Genomic DNA, 27,400 nt, shown 5'->3' with positions numbered 1-27,400 from the left:
ATTGTATGATGCAGACCCCTTGGATGAAGCTGGGGCACTTTCCAGAGCCCACCTGTCACCGATCTTTTCCTACAAACCAACTGGAGAATGCTAGACCTGACCAACCAGGTACTGAAAAACAGCTTTCCCTACTGGACATAAATTTTGCACTTGCACCATATTTAGACTTTGGTGTCTTAGAGACACCTCCCAAAGGAAACAAACATGCTGACCATCCCTATCTTGATTCTAAACTTATTTGTCCTAATGTTCAGCACGGCATCCTCACAAAAAGCCTCCAAACTTTCTTCCTACCTAATGGACAGTAACTTCATAGCATCCAAGCAGGCTTTTTGTATCTCGTTCCAAACACATTGTGCTTAGCTAATTTAGAAGTCAATTCTACCTAGTTTACACCACTTTATCACCAGCTTTCTGATGTATCAAACCTACCCACCACCCTCAACTAGAGCAGAGGTTTACAGCCTCCGATCTGTGGGTGTTAGAGAGAAGGAGAAGAATGTAGAATCATCATAGAATCATAGATTGGTTTGTGTTGGAAGGGATCTTAAAGATCATTTAGTTCCAACCCCCCCCCCCCCCCCCCCCAAGATTCATGGGGTCACTTTCCAGGCCTTCATAAATCTAAGAAAACAGACCTCTGGTCTGTAGGCTCAAATCCACAGACAGGCTGTCTGCTTCTCCACTAGAAAATATTGCTGGAATCTGAAACCCAATATCTGGAAGAGCAACACCATAGAAACAGGGCCTGCAGCTGGCAAGCGCTGTTGCAGGGCGCAGAGGAGGTGCTACAAGAAGACACCTGTGGAGAGTCCTCCTGCAGCTGGCTAGCCAGCTATGGGCACAGGGCCAGAGTACACTTCACACACCACTTCACACCCAGATGCTCGTCCTGCTCGCTGCACTCTTCCCTGTGTCCTGTTTTTGAGCATGCAGCAGGGTCTGTGTCTTCAGTAGTTCTTTGCATGGCATTGAACCCACGGTGGGCAATCAGTAGGTAACAGCAACAGTCAAAAATCAGGAAATAACCAAACTATGTGTGATGGGTTTTTTTCATATTACCTCTCCCTGCTGTGTGCTGGTCAGGTACTGTGTGAAAATTGCTATCTGCCATAGCAGGCAGGTCTTGTGCTCTTCTTATATCTCAGCATGGGGCAGATGGGACATTCCTTCTCTCAACTCTTTCCCATCAGCTAGCAGGCTTCCCAAGAAGCCACCAAGCCTGTTCATGTTTCTGGCAAGCCAGAAGCCTCTTTGTGTTAGGTTTTGGTGTGATGCCTAACACAACGAAGCCTGAACGACGGCTGGGATCCTGAGGCTGAGCCACCACACAAATAAATAAGAGTAATGCAAAACAATCATTGGCACTAGAAGGCTTGCCTGACAAGGTCTAGCAAGGGTTTCTGTGACTACCTTCCACATGAGAAAAACTCAGCTCCCTGATGGTCACACAGAAAATAACTCTTAGTCTCCAGCCCTGGAAGATAAGGGGCTGTGACAGGGTAGCAGCTGATGTCATAAGGTGTGCAACCAAAATGGAAAGGTGAGCTGAGGTTATTGATGGTTCCTGCTGCAGCAAACAGCATGAACTCTGTGCTTTTGCCTCCTTCCTTCCCTACCATCCCTGGATCCAGCTCCCAAGGGAGGGGAGACAATATTTGGACTAGACTTGGCTTCAGAAGCTTCAGAACCCCTCTTAGGGCCCTTCCACACAAGGGAGAGGTGAGAGCCAGAGAGATATCTGGAAGGATGGAAAGGTGCAGTGGTGTTATTTACACACAAACCAACACAATCAACCTTAAAGGAAACCTTCCCTCCCAAGAGATGCCCCCATGACTAGAGAGGGTTATGGGTTTGTGCTAGAGAGGCAACAATTACAGGTTTGTGCTAGAGAGAGGCAACAACTGCAAGATGCTACTGCTAACTGAAAAAAAGCACAGAAACTCAGAGAGTCCTAACACCACATCTGGATCATGCTCTGGAAGCCTCCCCTTCCCCTTCTTCCTCTTTTCTCATTCCCCACCGCTTTTAACACCAAGAAAGTTTCACATTTATGCATGGGTTTTGGCTGTTGTGGGAAGCACATGGTTTCTGAGGGCTGCAATGCTGCTCTAGCTGAGCCTCCTCTGAGTTTGAGACAGCAGATCTGTGTAAATTTTGGATCTCAGGAACCTGGGGTAAGAGTCTTTCTCCATCAGGCTGTGCACCTTCCCCTGAGCTTGGTCAAAGCAAGAGAGGGAAGGCTCCTGCATATTTCTTCTTGTCAGCTCCCGTGTCTGGAAGTCTATGTTCACCTGGGAAAAGTAGCAGAAGAGAGTTTGGTACTGAGTGACCAGTTTTGCTGCTTCAAATGGCACATTTCATCTCAGCCATGGCTGCAAAAGCAACAGCAGAACAAAGGTCCTACCCTCATCCATGCCTAAATAGCCCCCAAAGCACCACAGGGTTTAATAGTGCAGATCTTGGCCCAAATATGGAAAAGATGAGCTGGATTCACAGTGATCTGAGCACTTCTGAAATCAAATGACTTTTATTCAGGCTCTTAAGCATGGGTTTACGATGACCCAGCCTAACATCTCCCTTATGCTCCAAGATCTCTCTAGCCCTTTTGCTCCTCACTACATACCCAGTATAAGGCTGAATGAACTTCTAGCTGGGTTTAAACTATAAGCACACTCTTATTAAATGGTTTTAAAACTCCTCTCTTACAAAATAAATTGTTTGACTTTTCCCATAACAGCTTTGTGTTGGGGCATCTGGAGCAGCAGCTTGACAAAATAAACCCTCCTTGTGTTCTGGCTGCTGTTTGTTTGCAAAGCCAACACCAGTTGTCCTGTTTTCATTCCCTGGCAAAGCAGTCAGCAGTTTGTTAGGGTTCCTCTTTCAAACCCCGCCTAAAGAGATGTTCTTTGTTGTTACTAACCCAACATCCAAACTTAAAGGAGTCTAGAAAGCAAAACTGTCTGCCTCGACTCAGCTGACTGCCACACAGATTAGTTCTCTGTGTCATTAAAGGGACATTTCACATCCTACCATACCAAAATCACAGCAGCAGGACCAAATTTTAGGAGAGACCCTATATGACCTATGCTCACATTTCTAATGCAGATTCAGCTCTGCAGTCCTGAAGACCTCGCTCAGGTTCATGAAGATGCTCACTGAGATGATGGGGATTGAAGCGTGCCCCAAGACACCCACACCCCTTAGAGGAAATCTGGCTGCTTCTCAGTGGCACTGCAATACCCTCCCCAGATGGAAGGTGAAGTAAAGAGACCCCTTTTAAAGGGATCCCCTTGCAGGCACCTCTATCATGACAAGCAGCTGTGCAATGCAGCAGGAGGATTGCTGTGGGAGGGCAAACACAGTAAGCACCCTCCTGGTTGCTTTATGAATACAATAACACAACCCAGCGTCACGACAGTCACATCAGCCTGTCACTGCTTGAAAGAGGACTTAACAATTCCAGGCTTTAGGTTGTGACTGCACTTTTTGTTCAGCTCTGAGTTGCTGCTTGCATCCTTTATGAGGTCTAATTGGGTTGGGAGTTAGTCAGCAGATAAACACTCCTCCCTGGAGAGTCAACAAGTTAGTCATTCGTGGGATGCTTCTATGCAAAATGTCCTGAGAGAACTGAGCCCAATACCCTGCCAGAGGATTGATAGTAAATGAGAGGAGCAAGGTGAAATACTCGTAGGGAGCTCAGAGGGGTTAGGAAATGCAGGTTGTGGTTGCCAGCAAACTCACTGGCTGTGACTAATTTAGCATCATCAAAGTAGTTGCCCTCACCAGGGGACGATGAGTCACCACAAGCAGAGGCAGCTGTAGCAGGCAGGATGGCACTCCCATCCTCCTTATCCACTCCTCACTATCACTTCTGGGTGAGAGGGTTCCTGGAGCCCCCAGCACCCAGCAGAATAGAATAGAATAGAATAGAATAGAATAGAATAGAATAGAATAGAATAGAATAGAATAGACCAGGTTGGAAGAGACCTTTGAGATCATCGTGTCCAACCTATCATCCAACACTATCTAATCAACTGAACCATGGCACCAAGCGCCCCTTAAACACCTCCAGCAGATGGTGACTCCACCACCTCCCTGGGCAGCACATTCCAATGGCCAATGACTCTTTCTGTTATGTGAAGAACTTCTTCCTAATATCCAGCCTAAACCTCCCCTGGTGCAGCTTGAGACTGTGTCCTCTTGTTCTGATGCTGGTTGCCTGGGAGAAGAGACCAGCCCCCACCTGGCTACAAGCTCCCTTCGGGGAGTTGTCGACAGCAATAAGGTCTCCCCTGAGCCTCCTCTTCTCCAAGCTAAGCAACCCCAGCTCCCTCAGCCTCTCCTCACAGGGCTGTGCTCCAAACCCCTCCCCAGCTTTGTTGCCCTTCTCTGGACACGTTCCAGCAAGTCAACATCTTTCCTAAACTGAGGGGCCCAGAGCTGGACACAGTACGAAGGACCCGGCCCGTGGAGATGGACCTGCAGCCTGTGCCCCCGGGCTCTGTCATACCAACCTCTCGCGGGGCCTGCACGTCAATGAACTCCTCGAAGATCCGCTGCGCCTTGGCCGCCAGCTTGGCTGCCGAGCGCGTCTTCTTGAAGTCCTCGCAGGCCAGCCAGAACTCCAGGTTTTCCTCACTGAACTCTGTCTTCAGGAAAGCACGGAAAGCAGCCAGCCCATCTGCAAGAGAAATGTGGGGAGTCACAAGGGGAGGAGAAAGGGGGCGAGGAGACGTTACTCCATCCACCTTGCCTACAAAAGACTGCTTGATTTTTCTCCCAAGGTCTGTGGCCCCAGGACTCGTCCATCACCCCACCATTGCGCCAGCTGGACTGTTGTGAGCTGCCACAAAGCCAAGCACCATTTGCTGCTGCTCTGAAAAAGTGTTTCACCAGTTACCATGTCAAAGGGTTTCTTTGAGATCCATGAGCCAGCACTGTGTCCAGGTGGCCAAGAAGGCCAATGGCATCCTGGCCTGGATCAGGAACAGTGTGGCCAGCAGGAGCAGGGAGGTCGTTCTGCCCTGTACTCAGCACTGCTTAGGCCACATCTTGAGTCCTCTGTCCAGTTCTGGGCCCCTCAGTTTAGGAAAGATGTTGACTTGCTGGAACGTAGCTGGAACGTCCGGAGAAGGGCAACAAAGCTGGTGAAGGGTTTGGAGCACAGCCCTGTGAGGAGAGGCTGAGGGAGCTGGGGTTGCTTAGCCTGGGGAAGAGGAGGCTCAGGGGAGACCTTATTGCTGTCTACATCTGCCTGAAAGGAGCTTGTAGCCAGGTGGGGGTTGGTCTCTTCTCCCAGGCAACCAGCACCAGAACAAGAGGACACAGTCTCAAGCTGCTCCATGGAAGGTTTAGACTGGATGTTAGGAAGAAGTTCTTCGTAGAAAGAGTGATTTGTGCTGCTCAGGGAGGTGGTGGAGTCACCATCACTGGAGGTGTTTAGGAATAGACTGGATGGGGCGCATGGTTTAGTTGATTAGATGGTGTTGGATGATCAGTTGGACTCAATGTTCTCAAAGGTCTCTTCCAACCTGGTTAATTCTATTCTGTTCTACTCTGTTCTGTTCTACTCTATTCTACTCTGTTCTACTCTATTCTATTCTACTCCTATTCTATTCTATTCTACTCTATTCTATTCTATTCAGAAGCTCTTCTTGAAGCCACCAGGCTTCCACAACAGGGTCTGTCTGCCGCAGACTTTTGTATGTGTGGATGCAACAGGTTGTAACGTCCTATCTGTCATTAAGAGAGACCTTGAATAAAACACAGCATCTGTGGACTTGTGTCCTATGCTTTCTGTCACTTTGCTTTATTGCCTAGCATTGTATTTTTAGTTCTCATTTACACAGAGGAGGGATCTTGGAGGGGAGAAGGAAAGGACGTGGCCTAATTACTGCTTGTCTAGTCGGTGGTAAAAGTGTTCTTATCACTTGTTAATGCTTAGCAATTGTGACATTTCAGTAATGTAATCTGAGTCAGCCAGGGCAGATTAGAAATATGGAGAGATTTATTAGGCAATCTGTGTCCTCTTCAACCCCTGCCTGGGTGTATTTTTGGACACAGCTATTGCTTTTTATTTCCTTTCTCTGAATGGTACCGGCAGAGTTGAAGTAGCTGAAGGTTTCACACATGCTCTTTCTCCTTCCTTTAGCCTTGGGATAAATCTGGTTCCTAATTCCATTTATTTCTTTTTTATTTCCAGTAACATGTTGCTAACTTTTTTCTGGTCTTTTCCTGTAGGGTCTGAGCATTTGTAGCTCATGACTGGAAACCTCCTGAGTCACTGCTGGCTGCTTCCAAGCAAGTGTTTAAAAATATTTAGGGAATTGGGAATGCACTTGGCAAGGTCAGACTCCCTGAGAGGACGAGAGGAACAAGTGCATGTGTGCCCGGCAGGGATAGACAAAGGCTGACAAAGGTTTGGAGGAACCTGAACTCCTGCAATGCTTGCGGCTCCACCTGCTCCCCTTCTGCTGTGCAAGGTCTTGGCAATGCTGCCTGTCCTCCTTCCTCCAGTGGCAGGGAGCATGGGAGCTCAGTCAGAACTCGAGGGGTGGTGCCTGATGTGGGTCATTCTCATACGTTCTCAGCACACCCAGTTTCACAAGGGACAGGGGCTGGCCATGTCGTGGGATCCATCACAAACTCCCTTTTGTCCTTTCCTGTACCTGGTATGTGAGGAGAACCAGCAATGGAACACTGCCCTTTCCCCCCTTGTGTGTCTTAATCTTATTCCTGCTTCTCTTGTTTCTGGTAACAGCTCTGGGCATGGAGACTTTTTTAGTCCTAGGTCCTGAGCCTCAAGTCCTAAGAAACAGAGCCAAATATTGAGCAGCAACTGACAACTCTATATCTGGCTGCATGTAAGGCAACGGAGATGTTTGACTGTCCAGATATTCCAAGGGAAAGGCAGACAAGATATTAAGAGCAGACAGACTGAATTACAGGCTGAACCTCTCCACTCTGTGCTTCTCAAAGCTCCTTCATTACTGGACTCTGCACTAAGTGCTCCACCAGCAGCCTGCCTTGCAAAAAGCACGGCAATCGGCAGCTGAACTATGTCCTACCCCAGCCATGCTTGCTTCTGTCAGCCCCAGCAGGGTGAGAAATAGCTGTATCATATCAACATGTCCTGCCACTTCTTAATTAATGCCCTTCTAGCAGATGATCAAGGTTCAAACTACTATTGCAAGCAAAGTGAGGGCTCTTGTCCGTGAGCACTGCAGAGCAATTAGTGCAAATTGTGGGTTCAGAGCTGAGACAATGATGTGACTTTAGCCCTGGAGAAGCCTGCAGAGCAGAGAGTGCCTAGGGCATCTCCAGGAGCAGGCTACTCATCAGGATCGTGCTACCCACGGCTGCTTTGAGCCTCTCTCAAGAGGATAAGTGTGGTGAACGAGAGAGCTGCTTTAGGGCTGGTTCTCTCCCTGAAATCTAGGGGACAGAAAAAACATTTCAAAACCTGCACCCCCCCTTAATGCTTATAAAATTCACAGAGCCTGTGTGGGAGCAAGTGGAGGACTTAAGTAAACAGCAGGGATGCTTTGCAGGAGGAAATTGAAAGGACACAACAGCAGGCTGACAGGTCTCAGAGAGAAGAAAGTACCAAATGGGGATAGCAGCAGTTCCCTGAGCTGTATGTCATTCTGTACACCATCCTGTCTGACATTAAATATTCCAGCACTCAAGCACACTGCTAGGACTATACAGCCTCTGCTGTGTGCCCCCCCCAGAGGTCTTGCTCCCCTTTCTCTGTCCCGGTCTTTTTTCCATCCCCTTTTTCCTCTGCAGCAGCCCCAGGGCCCCAGCACTGACAGAGGATCACTTGCAGAAGCAGCAGCTTTGCCTGGCAAACGGAGTATCTGCAGGATGTAATATCTGCTAGGAGAAGAGGACGTCATGATTGATGAGGTGAGAAAGGCGTTGGCTTCAGCCCTGCCCTGGAGAGCAGCTGCAGCAGGTCCCTCTTGAGACCAGGAGGTTTCCATATGCTCTGCCTCCTGCTCTTACGTCAATCAGCTCCTTTTTATCTCAAAATAAGTTTAGACAGCAAGAGAGATAAATAATAATGCCTGGCTGTTCTCCACTTTTATGTGTTGCTGTTGTGCCCTCCTCACAGGAGCTGGGAATGACGAGGCTGGACCTGGGAGGACCTTGCAGAGAAGGCTTTGGACACAGAAGAGGTCATCCTTGACTTGAGGCTGCTTGGCTCTCCACAGATTTAATCTTTAGCCTTTGACTGCCTGCCAGGATTTACAGCTGTGCCTGGCAGACAGAGTTTAGAGATGGGAGCCCACAGGACAGCACAATAGTATACCACTGCTCACAGGGTTTCCATGGAACAATGACAAATCTGATTGAAGGGGCAGAAGGGCAGTTAGGTGTGGGGGCTGGCCTGGAATTTGGCCTGCATGCTGACTTTCATCTCCTCCTGCACATCTCCTTGATGGCTATCAAGGAAGCATCACTCGTGAAGGATCAAGGTTTCCAAGTTCATCCCACCCAACTGGACGGCTCTTTTGCTGGGGCAGCCAGCACTGGGTCGCAGTGTGATATGAGCAAGAGAGCATCACCTCTTGGGTGAGCCTCCAGAAATATTCTGGAAGATGGTAGGAGCATCTGAGAAGTTCAGTTCCAAAGGGATGCTTTACCCAAAAAAGCATGGAAACTGAAAGCACAATTAGAAGTCTTCAGATGCAGCAGCAGCAGATCTGCTAAAGACACAGCTATCCAAGAAGACAGAGATGTGCTGGTACAGATGCACGGCCCTTCACAAAGACAACTGTTGGACACTTACACAGGAATTTGACCCAAGAGTAGTGAGACCTGTTTGAAGCCAAAGAAGGAAATCAGTGCTGATGGAGCAGATAGGGTTAAGGCAAAGAAATTGAGGTCTGCTGTCAAGAGCACAGTGTCAAGTGTCTGAAAGAGGAGCAGAAGACATTTGCTTTTTACTTCTGCATTATAAATGTCAGCTTCAAAATGTTCTGCTCTCCACTCAAATAGTCCAAGGGAATGCACAAGAGGATTGTCAGGAAGGATTGTGCAAGTATTTGTGCATCACCCCATCCCAAGACCTTGCAGCTATGACCCTGCAGGTCACCTGAGGCAGATCAATGGCTATGTGAGGACAGGGACCCAGATGCTCCTGATATCCTAGTCAAATATTGTTCTTCAGGCCATGGAGAGTGGACACAAGCTGGAACACAGGAAGTTCCATCTCAAGATGAGGAAAAACTTCTTTACTGTGAGAGTGTGGGACCACTGGACCAGGCTGCCCTGAGAGTTTGTGGAGTCTCCTTCTCTAGAGAATTTCAGGACCTGCCTGGATGCATTCCTGTGTGACGTGCCCTAGGTGATCCTGCTTTGGCAGGGGGATTTGACTCGATGGTGTCTAGAGGTTCCTTCCCACCCCTACCATTCCATGGTTCTATGAGTGAGTCCTTTCCAGCAAGGAGGGCTGTAGAGGAAAGGACTAAACTGGCTAGCACAAAACACAACAGGTCTTAACTCCAGCAGCATGGGGAAGAGTAGAGATTAGTGGCTTAAATCATTCAGGCAGACAGCATAATAACCAGGCATTAGCCACTGTCAGAGCGAAAAAGCAATCAACAGTCATTTCTTTAATGCATGCATTTCACACCACCAGGGCAATCAGCACTTCATGTAGGCAATAAAGGTAGAGCCCTTATGGCTGGTAGATGAATGGATTAGCTCTGTGGAGCATGTTGGGTCCAGGGTTAAAGAGACAAGGCCACAATGCTCTGTACAGCGTTTGTGCATGCTCTCACTGCTGCTTAGCACTGCTGCATGAGTGTGAGCTGCCTGTCACCAGCACAATGCTAATGGTAATGCTATTCTGGCTTAGAAAGAACTAGGAGTAGGCTGGGATATTCCTGTGCTGTGTAGGAAGAGGAGCAATGTGTAGACAACAGTAGGAGGAGGGCAACAACAAAGTTTGGGCAGAAGAGCACAGAGATCACAAAACATGGGTGGAGGAGGGGAAACAAAACAAAACAAAACAAACCACACAAAAATAAAAGAATTACCCTCGATGCAAAAATGGAAACTCAGCACAAAGGTTTGTTGCCTGGGATGCTTCGTTGAAAAGTGACTAAGGGCTGAGGACAGACTGTCCTGCTGGATTCTGGACAAATGACAAGCCATGTGTCCAGCCCCGCCAGGGATGCAGAATGAGACATGCCATTGCTTGTGTTTCCCTCCAGCAGCCTGTCAAAAGAAATCTCCGTCTGGCTGACCAGTCTGTACCTCCTGGGCATGGGTACAGAGCAGGGATTGCTCCTCAGTTACTCTCATGTGTGCACACACTCTGTGGACCACGCTGAGCTCCACTTCCCTGGGAGTCATTGCTGCCACGAAATGGGGAAAGATGTCGAAATCTAGCATGCTCAAACCACTGGTTTTGCTCCCTGAGCACCCAGGGGAGCATCCTACATATGATCCATCTCTTCCTCTCTCATCTCCCTACTGAAAGCAAGATCATACTCCTCTCTCCTGTTTCTTGCCCCTCTCAGAAGCTGTGCCCCAAGGGAGCACTGCTACTCCATGCTTGCGTCTCTGACAGTGAGCTCAGACAAGGCTGCTGCTGTAAAAAAGGCGACTGACTGGCTGACCCTGTGGTTTCAAGCTGACTTGCTTCACCCATTAGCAAAACCAAGCAGGGTATTGCATTGACCTATTCACCTGGGGCTGTCAATGAAAGAGAGCTGAGCCGCAGCCTACTAGTCAGCACCAGTTTCTCTACAAGAGCTAGGCTGAGGGATGCTGAACTCCCAATGCCAGTGCAAATGGAAAGTGTGGCAGAAACCAGCTTTCTGCCTTTCCTACTCACAGGCTCTTGCTAATGGCAACACAAGTTATTCTTTAAATGACCAGGGAATTAATTCAAATCAGGCCACTCTATACAGGACTGTGTCCCAGCCTGGGAATCTCTGGAAAAATGCAACTGCTTCAAAATCCCGAGGTTTTCAATCCTCCACTCAAGATACTGTCAGACAGCAGCATGTCAGGATCTAACACTGCCTACAGAGGTCAATCATTATAACAATCAGGGGAGAGGGAAGGGCGGGCTCCACAGGGCCAGCACACTTCAAATGATGTTTGACCAAAATGAGCATAATGACACCCTCCACAGAGCCTATCTAATGCTTGACACCTGCTCAGGACACTGCCATTTGGACACTCATGAAAACAGGAAGTGGAAGAGTACAAGTTGTTTGCTTTTCCCATGAAGAGTAGCAGTTCTGAGCATACAGGGGCAGGCTGCTCGCCTCGGCACATCGCTGAGTCTTTTAGGCAGATATGGTCCACTTCCTTGCTCCTTCAAACTGTTTCTGCCCCTGTCCAACCCCTTGCAATACTACCCTCTGCCCCATTTTCAGCTGCTACATCCAGCTCCTGAGTCCTACTTGAGGCTTATTCCCCAAAGGACACATTGGCTGGAAGCTATCAAAACCCACCATCACACCTGGCTTAACAGAAAGCCCCACTCAAGCCCCTGCAATCAGCATCACAGTCTCCTTTGAAAACAGAGGAACTGTCCATCTAGGGAAGAAAGAGTTTATGACAGATGTGTCAAGCAGAAGTGCTCTACCTGCTGATGCTGTGAGCCCCAGGGGAAATTCTCCCTGGGCCCAGCTGGTGCTTAGCCCATGCCCCCGAGCATGAATTCTTTTTTTCCCTGGCTAATGCTGTTCACCTGAGCAGTCACAGGGGGATTAGACTGAAAGTGTTCTGTCCTTCTTTTGGCACTAAAGGTAGCATATTGGCTGGCAGCTTCACTGCAGACAGATGCAGGCCAGGCACTGCTTTTATTACTCTCCAATTTTGGTCAGATAAAGCACAAGATTCCCTTTACCTGTCTATCATCAGCACATCTCTAACAGCAAAAGTGCCACTCTTTTGTTCTGCTTTCAGAGCAGACATTTGGCAGTCCTTCTGTGGTTTGGACACAGGTACACATAAGCAAAAGCACAGCACAATTCCTTTTATGGATATACACACTTCTCTCCTTCAAACCAGTGGAACTAAAATAACACTTTTGTTTCAACAGAGCTTTGTGGTATTTGCATCATTCCAAGGCTTGACTGCCAGGCTAGCAATTCCAGAAACTTCAGGTGCAGAGCAGTTGTAATATATTCCTTTAGAAAGCAATTTATCAAACAACAAATATATAGAATAGAATAGAATAGAATAGAATAGAATAGAATAGAATAGAATAGAATAGAATAGAATAGAATAGACAGGGTGGAAGAGACCTTTGAGATCATCGAGTCCAACCTATCATCCAACACTATCTAATCAACTAAACCATGGCACCAAGCACCCCATCCAGTCTCTTCCTAAACACCTCCAGGGATGGCAACTCCACCACCTCCTTGGGCAGCACATTCCAATGGCAAATCTCTCTTTCTATGAAGAACTTCTTCCTAGCATCCAGCCTAAACCTCCCCTGGTGCAGCTTGAGACTGTGTCCTCTTGTTCTGGTGCTGGTTGCCTGGGAGAAGAGACCAACCCCCACCTGGCTACAACCTCCCTTCAGGGAGTTGTAGACAGCAATAAGGTCTCCTCTGAGCCTCCTCTTCTCCAGGCTAAGCAACCCCAGCTCCCTCAGCCTCTCCTCATACAGGGCTTGTGCTCCAAACCCCTCCCCAGCTTTGTTGCCCTTCTCTGGACACCTTCCAGCAAGTCAACATCTTTCCTAAACTGAGGGGCCCAGAACTGGACACAGGACTCAAGGTGTGGCCTAACCAGTGCTGAGTACAGGGGCAGAATGACCTCCCTATTCCTTCATTTAGCATAGATCTATTTTGTCACCAACCACCAGGCAATGTCACTGTGACTGCTGATAAAAAAAAAAAAAAGAGAAAAAGATTAATTTACATTTTAAAGATCACCTTCTGTTGCTATTAGGAACTGAATATTTTTCATGAGGTGCCAGGGAGTTATCAGAATTACTTTCCCTTCTAGAGACAGGGGATCAGGAATAAAAAAATCCTGCTAATTTATTTATCACTCTGTAAGGCTGATTTATTAATAAAAAGAGCCCCTCTCGTGGAGGCTGACGGACGAAATAATTGAGCTAAGGTTTGATTCAGCATTGGCAGCAGTCAGCCGAAGAGGGGACAGTCTGTGTAAGGTCAGCACACAGCTGAGTGAAAATCCACTGCCTTTTGTAACCAAAGCACTTTCGCTGCAGTCTGCATCTAATAAGGGAAATTTCAGCTTTTAAACTGATGAAGGAAGAGCAAGGGCTGGAGTGCAGAGCTGTAGCACTGATGTGAATATCCTGCTCTCCCTCCTCCCCACCCCCAGGCACTTCATAGTCTCTTCGGTGCATTTTCCCCTTCCTGTTTGGACTTTGCACAAAAGAAACGTTCTCCCTTAGCCATACCCAGCTACACCATAGGGTTGGGAGGTTTTTTTTCATTTATTATTTTTTTTCCCCCCCTTACTGGCTGCAAGAGCAATGATCTCAACGAGATACTGCTGCTAAAATTACACACTGCTTTTTTCTGCCTTGGACAGCCGGCTTGTTTAAAGTTGTCACTTAATTCCCTGCCAAAACTGTTGTCATCTCAGTAGAAACCCAGCAAAATTACACTTAATTTAATGTAATAATATAACTCCTAGATGTATGTTTTGAAATACAAGGGCTGAAAAGCCTGATTCTCTAAGAAAGCCAGACAGGGCCTTATTGCAACGAAACAGTTCGCCGCCCACATTGACTTTTCCGCAGCCCTGACTCGCTCTTGGTTTATTCCCCAACAGAAACACATCAGTGAACCTGTGCTGCTGTGAACTTGGCAGCCTCATTTATGATCTCTCAGCGTGGCAAACGTTGGTGAGGCAGAAGGATGTCTTCTGAGCAGACCTGATACCATTGATCTCTTGAAGGGAGCGAGGTGCACCCATTAGATGTTTGCATAAGGTGGCTGGACGTGAAATCTCCAGGTCTGCTTTGGTAACTGTAAATTAGATTCTGCTACGGGCTACCACGCATGATTTCTCTGTCACAGAGCAAGTTGTTCAAGGTTACTGAACCATGCACACTGTTGTGTTGTAGCATTCCCAGCAAAAGCCACGCTTTGGCACAGCGTAGCCGCACAGAAGAGCAGCTGGAGGGAGAGAAGTCACCGTTGTGGATCTCAGGGGGCTTCAGTGAGCTGAGAACCTGCCATTTGCTTGTGCAGAATGGACCCAGGGGCACATGCTGAAGGGTGTTACACACTGCTACAGCCTTGGGCTCCTGGCTCCATTGTATGTCCAGGAGCTGGACAAGGCTAGATCTTGGGGTGATGGCTTTGGCAGTTGTCGTGACCCAGTCAGGAGCAATGCCAGGAAAGGAACCCACAGAAACTCACTCTCTTGCCTTATAACAATAGGACAAGTCTTGCCTGTAAATAAGTGTGGCTGTTGCCTAATGGATATCAAGCAGCTACCCAAGGGACAATTCCTGTGTCCAAGAGACCACTCCAGTGCAGACTTTGCCTTACTTACAACCAATATTAAGCACACAAGGGGAAAAAAAAGAAAGTAGAATTTGATCTCTACTCACATTTATGGGACAAGAGGACATCAAAAGAATCTGCCCATCTCGTTGCTTCTTCTGTTGACAGTCTTCTGGAATGAAAGGAAGAGGCAAGTTACAGACAGCCCATGGCTACTGATCCCCTCTGGGGCTGTTTGACAGGGACACCGAGGGAGGCTGGAGTTCTCGCTTAGCTTTGGAGGTCTGCAATGTAGAGGTCTCCATGTGAGTACGTCACCCTGGACTCCCTTTAGAAACAGTGAGGTGACACCAGGGGACTTCAGGAACTTGACTCTCTTCATCTCAAATCCCCAGGTAGGTGGGTAAAATGGGCCAGATGAATCACATCTGAAAAGGGACCAATTTTTCCTCATTGCCTCTAAGCAGAAGCCCAGGGAACGAGTTCAGATGTAGACATTTACATTGCAAAAGCCAAAAGTCAAGCGAGATGAAACCCACCTCTGCAGAAGTGTTTATTTCTCTCTCCTGGCTTTCAGGGGAAGGTTAAAGTCTTAGCTCAGACGTAAGCAGTGTGATTTGTAATCAGATGAATCCCATCCAGCTCATCTCAAATCAGGACTCTGAAGCATCTACCTTAAGCATTGTGCAAACTAACCCAAGACTTTTTGGTCGTGTCTAATAGCAAGACTTAGCTGAAGAGGACTGTGACCTGAAACTGCTGATCACTTCTTAAACTGAGTCAAGAGCTCAGACTGTGATTTACAATGACAGAGGGGTAAATTATGTCCTCAGACACATGCTGACAGGTCCCACATACAGCAGTGGGGACCACACACATGTTCTGTCTCACGAGAGAACTCATATCAACCATCCAGGCATTCTCTGAGGCTGCTCCAGGTGGACCAGTGCTGTTTTGGTTTCCTCCTTCCTTGTGGCTAGAAGAACTGGTCAAAGTTTATTACAAAGGACAATAAAAGGAAGACAATACTAGAAGGGGGTGGTAGGGCAGGGAAGGGAAGGACAGAAATGGGGTTGGGGCGGGATGCTGCAGCTATACTCACTTCAAAGCCCGGTTGGGCTTGTCCGGAAGAATAGCTGTGAAATCATTATATGAGTCTGATTTGTGAGACAGGCAGCCCAGGCGAGTCCTCATCCCTCTGTTCCTGTGGTCGATGTGAGGGAGCAGGGGTGTGAGCAAGGGAAAACCAAAGAAGATGCTGATTATAAGTCTGGCCGGAGTGGCCAAAAAAAAAACCCACCAAAACCACCAAAACCAAAACACAACCACAACCAAAAAAACCTCAGTGGCTCTGTGTCCTTGGTTCCCTCATGTGTGGGAGGGACCCTGAACTGTCTCCAGGAAGATGTCAAGCAGACTCTAAGGATGGAGCAGCTGAAGGCTCACCCACACCAGTCATTCAGCTGCTCCGACTGGCAAAAAGACAGTTCAAGGTTGTGCTTTGGGATGGTTTCTTGGAAAGACCTGCTCTCCTCAGGTGTGGGAGGACAGCAAAGGGCAGCAATACCAGAAATCAGTCAGCATGATCCACCAGCACCAGAAACAGCAGAAATACCAGGTCTTGAGGGCAAGGTGGCACTGGAGGGAGAAGAGAGGGAGTAAGGCACTTGCAAGGTGAGCCTGTGCTGCAGAGCCATAAGACCCTGGCCAGGATCGATCCCACAGAGCTTCTTTAGATCAGGGTTACATAAGCAGGCTAAAACTGCCTCTTTCCTGACAAGCTTACCCAGGCAGAAAATAGCTTTATTGCTTTTTTTCCTCTAAATTTCAAACCAGCCTCAGAGCCTTTGCTCCTCTGCCAGCCCCTCACGTCCTTGCCAGCCCCTTCCCGGGGTAGCTGGCACATCCGCAGCATCCTCCGTTACATAACCCCAGGATGGGGAGGGATACAAAGGGAGAGGGTCACACAACACACACATGCACTGCTCAGGACCGGCACCATCTCCTCCTAAAAACCATGCAGGCACTGGGTAATGGGTTTCTATCACCTCTAGGAGGACAGAGCCTTTGATTTGCCTCTCCAGCCCAAGGGCATCTCTTCCACCAGATTCCCTGGACACCATACCAGGTTATCCTTTCTTCCAGACCATGGGAGGAGGTTTTAGCAACCCAGTCTCCACCTGTCAGCTGGTTGGACCCACCTCCAAGCTAGAGCAAGCCCTGCTGTCAAGCAGATGTCAAAGACTTTCTGTGACTGCAGAAGGAAGTACAGCACTTTTCCCCCCCCCCCCCTTCCATATGTAATCTTGCAAAATACTTCAGCACCAGCAACCGAGCCAATCTGTAGCACACCCATTTCCTTCTCCTCCTGCCCTTCAGAGAATTTCTATTATTGCACATTTTAATGTAATCTTAAAGCAAATTAAATGTTAATTAAATGCAACGAGTGTCTCCCTGGCACAGCACAGGCAGCTCGCAGCACTTAACCAGCACACACACACACACACACAAAAAAAACCCTGGAGCTCTTCAATCACAAGAACAGTTGAGCCTCAAACTCTGGCCCCGTGGCTGGTGGTCTCAGGATGCAGTGCTACATAAGCCTCAGATATCTGCGCAGAAAGACGGTGTGCAAAGAGCCGTGCTCCTGGCTGAGCATGCTGGATGGACTCAAACGGACACTGAGTTCCATTATAGGAGCTTTCTGGTACCTTTCCTGATGCCTCCTACCATCAACCTTTATCTTCCCTGAACTGTTTGTTCTAGCAAGCTCACGAATTTCTCAGCAAGAGGTGTGACATGCATTACCGCAATGCTGCTCGGATTTCTCTCTGATGCCTGAGATCAAGGGACTGCAGCAGAAAAATCAGAGCATACAGGGGACGGGGATGCTGCACTACGAGCAAGGAGCTTGTCTCTCATGGAACAGCAGTCTCTAGGTGAGGGCTTCCAAGACAGGACACAGGAGAAAGTGAGGGATAGAAACAGGGTCTGCAGGATGCGGAGAGGCGAGGGAAGGGCAGGAGGGAAGAGGGGTCACTGCAGCAAGCTGAAAGGCTTGCTGGACGAGGTAGACAGCAACAGGATGGGCAGGGGTAAGAGATGCATCATGTCTTTTCAGTTACCTCCACGGGATCAGTAAGGCAGCCATTCAGGCATCCAGTTACAGTTAACCCTTTAACTGGCTGGCTTGGACAGCAGTCAGGGCTGTTTGCAGGAGGGATTTACTGTTTCGTGTCCTGGCATTTAAAAATATACCAAAGAATCCTCTGCAAGGAAAAGGAGGGCCCGTTGTTCTCAACCCATTTGATCCTTTGACCCTTAGTGCAGAAGGTCAGTTTTTCAAAGGAAGACGTTCAGAGTTGAGGGATGATCACAGAAGAGAGAGACAGCATTTCCTTCTAAGACCAGGACCGCAGGTTAAGTCCAGCTTCAGGTCTAAAGTGTTTTGAGTTTGGCGTCACAGCTCACCAGGGAGCGGCAGGAGATGGCATTATCGTACTCATCATTCAACACCTCTGAAGGTCTCTCCTCAACAGGCAGAGCTCCGGGCTGACCTCGCTAAGATGACCAAACTACCTCTTGTCCCTGTCCCTCCAGGTCATGGCCAGGCATCATGGAAAAGCTGGCACTGCAAATAGAATAACAGGAGGACTTCACGCGTCTGCAGAGGTTGCTCCTATCATCAGTACAGGCTCAAGCACTCACACAAAAATAACTCCAGGAAAGCATCTCCTCTTCTGGGTGGTGGGAGCCTGTGGGAAACCACCAAGGAGATGCACAGTTTGCAAAGGGGAGGGAAAGAGGGAGGGAAATAGAGAAGGGCTGGCCAGGTCCCCAGGAACTTGGCACACAGGCAGCTGGCTGAACAAGTCTCACATCAGAGTGAGGGCAAGGTCCACCAGCCAGGAGACCAATAGGACAGATGGCAGGACTGGACAAGGAGCAAAGGGCAAATGTCTCTTATTTGCCAGGACAGGGGCAAGCTCCATATAACCTCTGTGTTCTCTTGTCCAGAGGGAGCAACTGAGAAGGAGATAAAGGAGCTGATGAGAGCAGAGACTGGAGGCAAAGAAGCCAGGATCCTGCTCTGCTGGGGCCTGGGGAGATCCCAGAGCCTGAGCTGCCCAACACAACATCCCTTTTAAAACCTGATTACATTAAAAACGCACAAAGCCTCTTCCCAGCTAAATTAATGGGACTGGGATTGCACTCTATGCCAGTGAGTGCATTGCCTTAATCCCTACCCTGACCGGCTGCTTCGATGTGCTTTAACTGAAATCAATCCTTGTAATTCCTTAAGCCCCTTTAAATTTCCTCATTAACAGGCTCCCCCCCCCCCCCCATGTGGGGCCACATCACATAATTTCCTAGGGTCCAGCAGTCCCTACTCTTCTTTCCTACTGCTGCTCCAAAGTGACAGCTGGAAGCAGAGCTGGGTGCCCTCTCCCTTGCAGCCTCCCCTAGCAGCTTGCTTTTTGGGGGTACTGTTATGAAACAGCCTTCTGCTTGCCCCTGTTCCCACTTGCTTGGCAGCCCCCACAATGACAACCTGCACGGCTGAGCAGCACCCAACTTCCCTGTCCTCCCAAAGTCTGACTACACGGACGCCAAGACCGACATCTCCCAGGAAGGTAATTCCACTGCTAGGCTGGGATCCCCCATGGACATTTCCTCTGATTGCAAAGAAATCCAATCAGGTATGACTTCAGAAATATAATCTGTGGTGTCTGGTAAAGGCATCCCAGTAGGGTTCCATGGTGAGGTTCTTTTGCCTTCCACTCCATCATTCACCCTATCTCCCCCTGCCATGAAAGGACCCCCAGTCAAGGAGAATTGCCAGTCTCGTCATGGATCTGTTTGGGGGGTTTCTCCTTGGGATACATTCAGCTTATCAAACCACCCCAGGAGAGATCACCTGAGCAAAGATAAAGAGGCCATCCCAGCAACGAAAAAATAAATAAATAAATGACTGAATTGGCAGCACAGAGGTTAAAAAAACCCAAACAAACAACACAAAACCATGAAAACAACACAAACCATGAGACCTGAAGGGCTTCAAGAGATTAAGACCATTCATTGACATGCAGAGAAAGCCAGAAAAAAACCTGAACACAGAAACGCTGCAGACAGACAGACACGGAGAAAAAGATACTCACTGCCTTTGACCTGTCCTCTCTGCCGGTGCGTCTGAGCCGGCAGCGTGGTCAGAGAGGCTCTGGGGAGAGAGCAGAGCGATCTTCTTCAGTGACAACCTCCTGCACGGGGTGGAAGTCACACTTGGACACCCCTCGCCTCCCCACCTCTCTCCGGGCAGCAGCAGAGCAGCTCACAGCAGCTCTCTCGCATCCACCAAAACCCTACAGCAGGCTCAACCCAGCAGGCTGGGGCTCAGCTACGCAGCCGTCTCCCATCACCGCTCGTCAGTGGCACTGCCAATGAGCCCGGCAGAGCAGCACGTTCCGCTGCACCCCCTCCTCACCCACCTGGCAGCAGAAGCTCAGCTTGTCCCTCCTTGGAGATGGGGGACCGTTCCGCACGGGCGGTGGATGCCAGAGGCTGGCAGGGAGCATCTGGGGGCGGGGAAGGGGGGATGCCTGCGAAAGCGCTCGCTGTTGTCACCCTCGGTGTGTTAGAATAAAGCACACGCCTGCATCGCTTTAGTCGGCTCCTCTGAGGGCTTAGGGAAGGTTTCTCCCCTCAGAGCACAGGCCATCAGGAGTTGCCACCGACAGAAGGGATGGGAGAGTTTTAATTAAAGAGCCCAAATGTTCAACATGACCAAAAGTCAGCATTAACAGGCAAAGGAGCATCTTATTGCAGGGCATGGGATGGCAGAAGGGAAAAAATCCACCTGGCAAGTCAGTGGTGTGACCAGCCCTTTGCATCTATCTCTCTTTCCCTCACCTGAGGCATGCAGTCCTGCTTGGTCCCTGCAATCTCCCTTGGTGCACTCCCCACAGGCTACAGGCTCCCTTTCTCTTTCCTCTCCTGTACCTACACTTCCATCCTCCACAGATTGTATGTGGGGTGCCCAGTGCACCCCACTGACTCTAAAATCAACCTAACCCATCACACTGATGCGGTGGGGCTGCAGCTCAGCCCAGCCATCAATAACAATATCTAGATGTCACACAGGCACTGGTATGGGTCACTAGCTCACTGAGGAGGGCTCAAGCCGTGGGCTTTCCACTGCTCTTCTAATCCTGACAAAGCTGACTAAAATTTAAAATATATTAATAATTTCAAAGTCTTTGCCTTTTTCTTAGAGGTTTACAATCCCCTGCCTCTCTTCTGCTAAAACACTGTTGGGCCTGACATCCTGGTGCTACCAGCAGGAGATACGTCTTGAGATAGCACATTACCACCAGGTAACATCCCTGGGGAGAGACAGAGTCCATCCTGCAAAACCACCAGGATTAGCAGCACTGCAGCAATGATCCCAGCTCTCCATCATTTTGGATCTCCTCCTTCACAACTCAGTGTGGCAAGGAAATATTTGCCTTGTTCTCACCCTCCCATTACAAAGCCCAGGTCATCCTAACTCAGATTAATCGTGTCTCTGGTTATCAGAAGACAAGCACTGAAAAAAATGCCACTGTTGATACAATCTCCTCTAAGCCAAGGTCGAAGGTTGAGGTTCATCTCATGCCTCTGGTACAACAGAATGGTTTGCTCATGTTAAATAACAGTCAGCTTCAGCCCTTGCCCCAAACCCGAGCCAAATTTAATTCAACATCACTGAGAGTGTAGCTTCTAAGATGTCATTTTTGTTTTAATGCAGCTCCACACTTTCAGGTTCTCTCTGGGCAACCACAGCATGTCACGAGTGACAGTGTTTTCATAATCCTTCCAGGACATCTCTCAGATCTCATTTATACCCACAGACATTATAGGGTGGGGGAGGTCAACCAAATTGTTCAATCAATAACACTCCAGATGATTCTGGTCCATTATTCAGGTAAATGGACTTTAGTACAGTCTCAAAAAGATCAACAACTCTGATCTGCTAACTCTGGATGAGATAGATCAGAGGACCACGCAAACAGCCCTGCTTTTCCTCCTTTTATACCACCTCATGGCCACCACCAATACAGAGAGAGAGAGACCCCAGTCCCTGTTTCTCCAGTGCATCACCTACCCCTTTTCATGACCTCACTGAGATTCTGGAGCAACCCACAAACAGCTCTGAGGATCAAGGAGTTTTTACATCTAGTTCCCTAGGCCAGGTGTGAGTTAATGAAGAACAAAACTAAGTGAACTGTGTTGACATAGGCACTATAGGAAATGTAATTAAATTGCAGATAAAGGGAATTATGTTTTTACAAGGTAATATTTTAGAAAGCTTCTGTGCAGTAGAAGAGGTTTAGAGTAAATTCCTTCTAAAATAGCCCTCCTGCTTCTGACTACTCTGTAGCTTCTATTTAAAAGCTTTTAATAAAATAACTCATTTTGATATTAGGCTTGAATCCCATCCAAAAAATTAAATCTCTTCAAGAAATACTTTAAAGCAATTTCCTCGTGACCTGCTACCAGCAAACACACAAGCAGCAAACACGTGCAGCATTGCAAGTGTTGGCTGTCACTGAGCAGAGTGGAAGGGAACTTTCCAGCCTGCCCCCAGGATGTTAATCATCTCTTCTCTGTCTCTGTCTCCAGGATGTTATTCACTCTCCCTATCACCTTAACTGCCTCCCCACCTATTCTGTGTGTTTTGTCCATTGATCATCATTCAAAGAGGTTTTTTTTTTAGCCAAAAAATTTCCACTGGACCAAGTTTCACTTGGTCCCAGTTTCTGCAATCACAGACCCACAGAGCTGTTGAGGTTGGAAGAGACCTTGAAGATCATCAAGTCCAGCTTCTCACCTAGAGCTTCCAATCCCACCACTACTGCTGCGCTGCTATCACTAACCATGTCCCTAAGCACCATGTCCCTAAGCACCATGTCTGCACATCTTTTAAATACCTCCAGGGATGGTGGCTACACCACTATGCTGGGCATCCTGTTCCAATGTTTCTTTCTGTGAAGAAATTTTTCCTAGTACCCAACCTGTACCTGGCACAACTTGAGACCATTTCCTCTTGTCCTGTTGGCTTGTTGCATGTGTGAAGAGCTCAAACAATCCAAATGCTAGATGCCTGAAGACATCTGTTCCTTCCAGTATGGCTGTCCTCACATACCCGTCTGGACCAGGAAGGCAGCACTGGCTGGTAGCTGTGTGACTTTTGCCTCTCCGGTTACAGGGATGGTCCTCCAGGGGCTGGCAGCTGACCACCCTTCTCACTTTGGTGCTTGAAGATCAGAGGATGCCTATACTGCCTAGCTCATTTGCTTGGCTGGCATCTCCAATGGCTTTGCCTTAAACTCCTTCACCTTGACATTTAAGCAGACTTCTCCCTGTCTTCTCACTCTTGCTCTTTTTCCTCGGGGGTCTGCTGCTGCTCTGGGATTCTGTTATTTTATGCTTAACGAGCTGTCACACTGAGCCTGCTGCTGTTACTTCCACTTCTCATTTCTGACTTGAGTGGCCTTGTCATATTTACAATGATCCCTGCCACAAAGGCTTTGAACTTCTCTGGGGTTGTGTTTGCTCTTACTTCACAACTTTTTCTGGGTCTGTGCCAGCACTTCGCTTTTCTAGTGGCGTGCTGCAAGGAGCTTGTTTGAGGGCATGCTTCACATCTTCATATTCCCAAAAGCTTTTCCCCAGCACCAACAGCGTGCTTCTTCAGACTGCTGTGATGTTTGGCAACCACATCTCCAACTTGGTAAGTTTTCATGAGATTCACAGAATCTCAGAAACATTAGGTGTTCAAGAGAGGATTGGATTTTAGTCATGAGGTCTGTGGTGACAGGTTGGAGTTGATGATCTTTGAGGTCTCTTCCAACCTTGGTGATTCTGTGATTCAGGTTGGAAAAGACCCTCAGGATCACCAGTTCTGTTGCTCGGTGATGTCTCTGTGGAAGATGCTCGGGGATGTAGGCTCTGTGGTTGCAAACTCTCAGTTACAGAAGGCCACAGCAGTCACTGCTTTGGGAGTTCAGGTGACCTTCATGCTGCATGGCTCAACCACAAACTTGTACCTATGGTCCACTTCAGCTGTGATCCCAGGGGGCTTTGGAGTTTTGCTGCAGGACTGGAAGGAACAACCACGCTTGATGTGGAATGACAATCCTAGGAAACTTCTCATGATACAAAGTGTCATTCAATTTCCTCCACCACATGGACGTTAAAAACTCAGCCAGAATCCAGACTGGCACCTATATTAGCCCAACCTTATGGCAAGTCAAATCAATAAAACATTTATCTTGAGAGCTTCCCATTCCCCACCACTGTTTGCAGTTACAGCTGGAAGAATATTGTTAGCAACTTACATCAGACATGCAGTGCTCTGCTCTGCTGCCTGTGCTCACTGTGCTGCCCTGCCTGCTTGATTCTTTGGTAGTCCATGGGAAAAGCACACTTGATCCAGCACGAGGTGGCTATTTTGGAAAGAAGCAATTATGGCTTATGTGGATAGCTTCCTAAACTTTACAATGAATCAGACTTCTTTTATTTGTGGAGAAAACCATGACAACAGCATAGAATAGAATAGAATAGAATAGAATAGAATAGAATAGAATAGAATAGAATAGAATAGAATAGAATAGAATAGAATAGAATAGAATAGAATAGAAGCAGACCAGACCAGACCAGGTTGGAAGAGACCTTTGAGATCATTGAGTCCAACCTATCATCCAACACTATCTAATCAACTAAACCATGCAACCAACCACCCTATCAAGTCTCCTCCTAAACACCTCCAATGATGGTGGCTCCACCACCTCCCCAGGCAGCCCATTCCAATGGCCAATCACTCTCTCTGTGTAGAATTTCTTTCTAACCTCCATCCTAAACCTCCCCTGGCACAGCCTGAGACTGTGTCCTCTTGTTCTGGTGCTGGTTGCCTGGGAGAAGAGAGCAACCTCCTCCTGCCTACAACCTCTTTCTACAAAGGAGCATCAGCAACTTCAGGAACTATCCACAGCTGTAGCTCAGAGTGTTTCTAAGGGGTTAATTTTTTAATACATCCTAACCCTCAAATATTGTCCACATCAGGCCAGGCAGGCAGGAAATCCTGAAAGGTGAAACAAGGAGAGCTTGAGTTTCAGGGGCAGGTGAGGAGACCAAGCTGCTGATATACCGGGTGGGGGAGAGGGGGGGTTTGTGACAAAAGAAGCCACCTCACATGTACAAACAAGGCAGGGCAGGAGATAGGACACCCACGGAGTTGAACTCCCTTCAAAAATAAAAGGCTATGTTTAAAAATAAAAATTAGTTACATAAAGCATGATGCATGGTTCTCTCTCCATCTCAGCTCAAGAGCATGGCAGCTATTTAAATTCTCCTGTGCCAATGATAAAAGCATCTCCTGGACATGTTTGTAGCTCTGGGGCACTGCGATTGCTGCAGCAGAACAGATGCCTCCACTGCGAGATGGCTCCTGGCCCCAGCCTGCACGCTCTCAACTCCCTCCCCAGTTCCCCCAAGCAGGTAGGATGCAAAACCAACAGCTAAGCAGTGTGGGAGGCTCCAGGCTGAGGGGCAGGAATCAAAGGGAAGAATTTCCCCTTTAAAACACTTTATTACAATTTCATAATTGTTCTCTGAGGAAACATGCTCCCATGCCCAGGAGCAGCTCCACGTAAAGCAGCACGTCAGTGCCTCTGCGCTGGGGAGGATGCTGTTAGCGTGGAGCAGGGAGGCAGAAAGGATTGGACTTGACACAGCTGCTCTGTGCAGCCTTGGAGTCCTCCCAGCTTTCAGCATTGCTGCTGCTGTCAATATGGCAGTGTCTGTAAGGCAGTTGGTGTGCATAGCTAGGAAGCTGAGGCAGATCCATCCCAGACAGTGCTCCAGGAGGATCCCCTACCACAGACACTTCGTCCCTTGTACATTTTGATCGAGATCGGATGCTCGACCCAGGCCAGGGAGTGAGGCTTGCTGACCAATGCAGTTAATTTCTTGCTGAGAGATCAGTCAAGGTGCTTGCAGGCAGCCTGCATTTTGTGAGCTGAACACTGCAAACTAGCAATTTATTGGATGTTACAAATCAGCCCCGAGATCTGAGGGTTACAGCCAAAAATCCATTTATGACGGACAAGGTCTGTGCTGCTTTGCTCTTATCACAGCAATTTCAAAGACCTGAGCTTGCAGGGCATCCAGGACCCACAGCAGGGATTTACTGGGGCTATTAACCTCTATACAGATGCACAACGTGGCTCGGGGAGGCCATTCCCGCTGCAGCAAAACACCTGAGCACGTGCTTGACTTTAAACAGGTGAGCAGCTGTGTGAGCGTTTGTAAGAGGAAGCACGGAGTTAACCGCACTGGTGAGCTGGGATTTCTCTTTCTTCTCTAGGGGCTGCTGCTCCAGTCTTAATTAAAACATAAATGAAGAGAGTTAGATGGGCTCCTCTTCTTTCTCCAGCAGACGGTGGTTCTTTCATAAAGCTGTCTGCTGCATCCAGCACCAATCCCTCCCCAGGAGACTGGCCTGCAATCTTCACCTGTGTCCTGCCGGCCTGGGTAGAGATATGCCCCAAGCTCTGCAAACATCTGCCCTAGTCAAACCCAAGGGACTGGGCAAAATCTCCAGAGCTACGTGGAAGGACTGCAGGGCAAGAGGCCAGGCTTGTCCTGCCAATGCAGACAGCACCACTTCAGAGAAGCCTGGGGTTGCAGGAACAAGTGAGTCTCAGAGAAAGGCAGCACAGCAGGACAGAGAAAGCACCACCATGCAACGTGTGTGCTTCACAGATGGAGGAATGCAACTGCATTCCTCTGGGACTGGATGCAGGGATAGCCAGACAGAGAGAGATGCTATCACAGCAGGTCCCTTGCATTTCTTAGCTGTGCCAAATTACCAATTTACTCCCTCCCCTGACCCCCCAGTCAAATGACAAAGAGATGGCCCTTGTCACTGCAGGGGTCCCCACAAGTGACAGCAGTCCCACAGTCAGGGCTGCAGGAAAATGAGCCCCCTCCGGCTGGCCCCCTGCTCCTCCTCCAAAGGGTGTGCATGCTCCTGCCATCTGCAAGTTTCCACCACAGTCCCTGCCCAGTGCAGTTCTCTCCCCTCCAACACGTCCTCCTTTCGCTCCAATTAGTCTTATTTTTAACTAGCTCAGCCCCAGCGTTCAGCCTGAGTGTTCGTCACAGCATCACAGACACCCAAATATTCCAAGGAAATGCAAGCCACCATTTAAAAATATCAACAAGAGTAGAGGGGTGGGGAAATGAGAGTGAAGGTCTCAGAGCTGCGGGCGCCAGCACAGACTGATGTTTTCTCCAAGCATCAAAGGCCTACTGCTAATCCCATTGAAACGGAGATCACCCCAGAACCAGTCCCGCTCCTGTATCAGCCCTGCCAGGACTGGGTTGGGCTTAACACAAGAAATATGCTGCTCTCCTTCCCTGCCTGCTAATTAGAAGTGGTGCCTGTGTCCCTCTGACCATTCATAAGACACCACGGGAAGATAACTGCGCTGGGAAAAGCGCTGCCATGACATCCGAGCAGCGCCCTTCCCCACCCGCTCTGCCTGCAGAACCGTCCCTCCCCTGAAAAAACACAGGGCAGCAGCAAGGAGAAAAATCTCTCTCCCTGGGAATCATAACCAAGCAAAGGACTACAGGGCCTTCCATCACCCACCAAGGCCCTCCTGGCTCTTACCTGTCTTGCAGTTGGCAGCGGGGTGGTGGCTACATGGCTGTGGGTGCTTGATGGACATAGCTGGTTGGGACCTTGAGGAACAGTGTCTGCAGATTCCCGGTGCATCAGGAAGGGCGAAGGACTCAGCTTGCCCACAGTTATCTCTGGAGAAGCAGCAGTAGTGTGCCACTTTGCCTGGCTCCCTAGCCCTGCATCTCATGAAAAGAACAAG

At 48.6% G+C, this 27,400-nt stretch overlaps 1 protein-coding gene across 5 annotated transcripts; it reads right to left on the bottom strand.

The window, feature by feature from the left end:
- Positions 1-1,715: 1,715 nt before the first annotated feature.
- Positions 1,716-27,399, bottom strand: RGS8 (regulator of G protein signaling 8). 5 transcript variants are annotated; one of them, XM_054165032.1, is made up of 7 exons: positions 27,190-27,232; positions 19,634-19,692; positions 17,600-18,105; positions 15,577-15,678; positions 14,582-14,646; positions 4,518-4,684; positions 1,716-2,294 (listed from the first exon to the last, which is right to left on the bottom strand). In XM_054165032.1, exons 3-7 carry the CDS (start codon positions 17,623-17,625, stop codon positions 2,112-2,114), a joined length of 543 nt encoding a protein of 180 aa, XP_054021007.1. In that variant the 5' UTR covers positions 17,626-18,105; positions 19,634-19,692; positions 27,190-27,232; the 3' UTR covers positions 1,716-2,111. The 5 variants fall into 5 exon arrangements, with proteins under 5 accessions (XP_054021007.1, XP_009900221.1, XP_054021005.1 ...); XM_009901919.2 differs by lacking the exon at positions 27,190-27,232 and adding an exon at positions 19,961-20,017; XM_054165030.1 differs by lacking the exon at positions 17,600-18,105 and having other exon boundaries at positions 27,190-27,399.
- Position 27,400: the final 1 nt, after the last annotated feature.

This window comes from Dryobates pubescens, chromosome 11 (assembly GCF_014839835.1).
Source record: "Dryobates pubescens isolate bDryPub1 chromosome 11, bDryPub1.pri, whole genome shotgun sequence".
NCBI lineage: Eukaryota > Metazoa > Chordata > Aves > Piciformes > Picidae > Dryobates > Dryobates pubescens.
The sequence above is the reverse complement of the archived record's forward strand: the minus strand, read 5'-3'. Positions and strand labels throughout refer to the sequence as shown.

Coding starts and splice junctions, on each gene's coding strand:
- RGS8 (XM_054165030.1), bottom strand. CDS start 27,294: ATGCACCGGGAATCTGCAGACACTGTTCCTCAAGGTCCCAACCAGCTA. Junction 19,693..27,189: donor CGCTGCCAACTGCAAGACAG/GTAAGAGCCAGG, acceptor CTCTCTCCCCAG/AGCCTCTCTGACCACGCTGC. Junction 4,685..14,581: donor TGTCCTCTTGTCCCATAAAT/GTGAGTAGAGAT, acceptor TTTCTCTTGCAG/ATGGGCTGGCTGCTTTCCGT.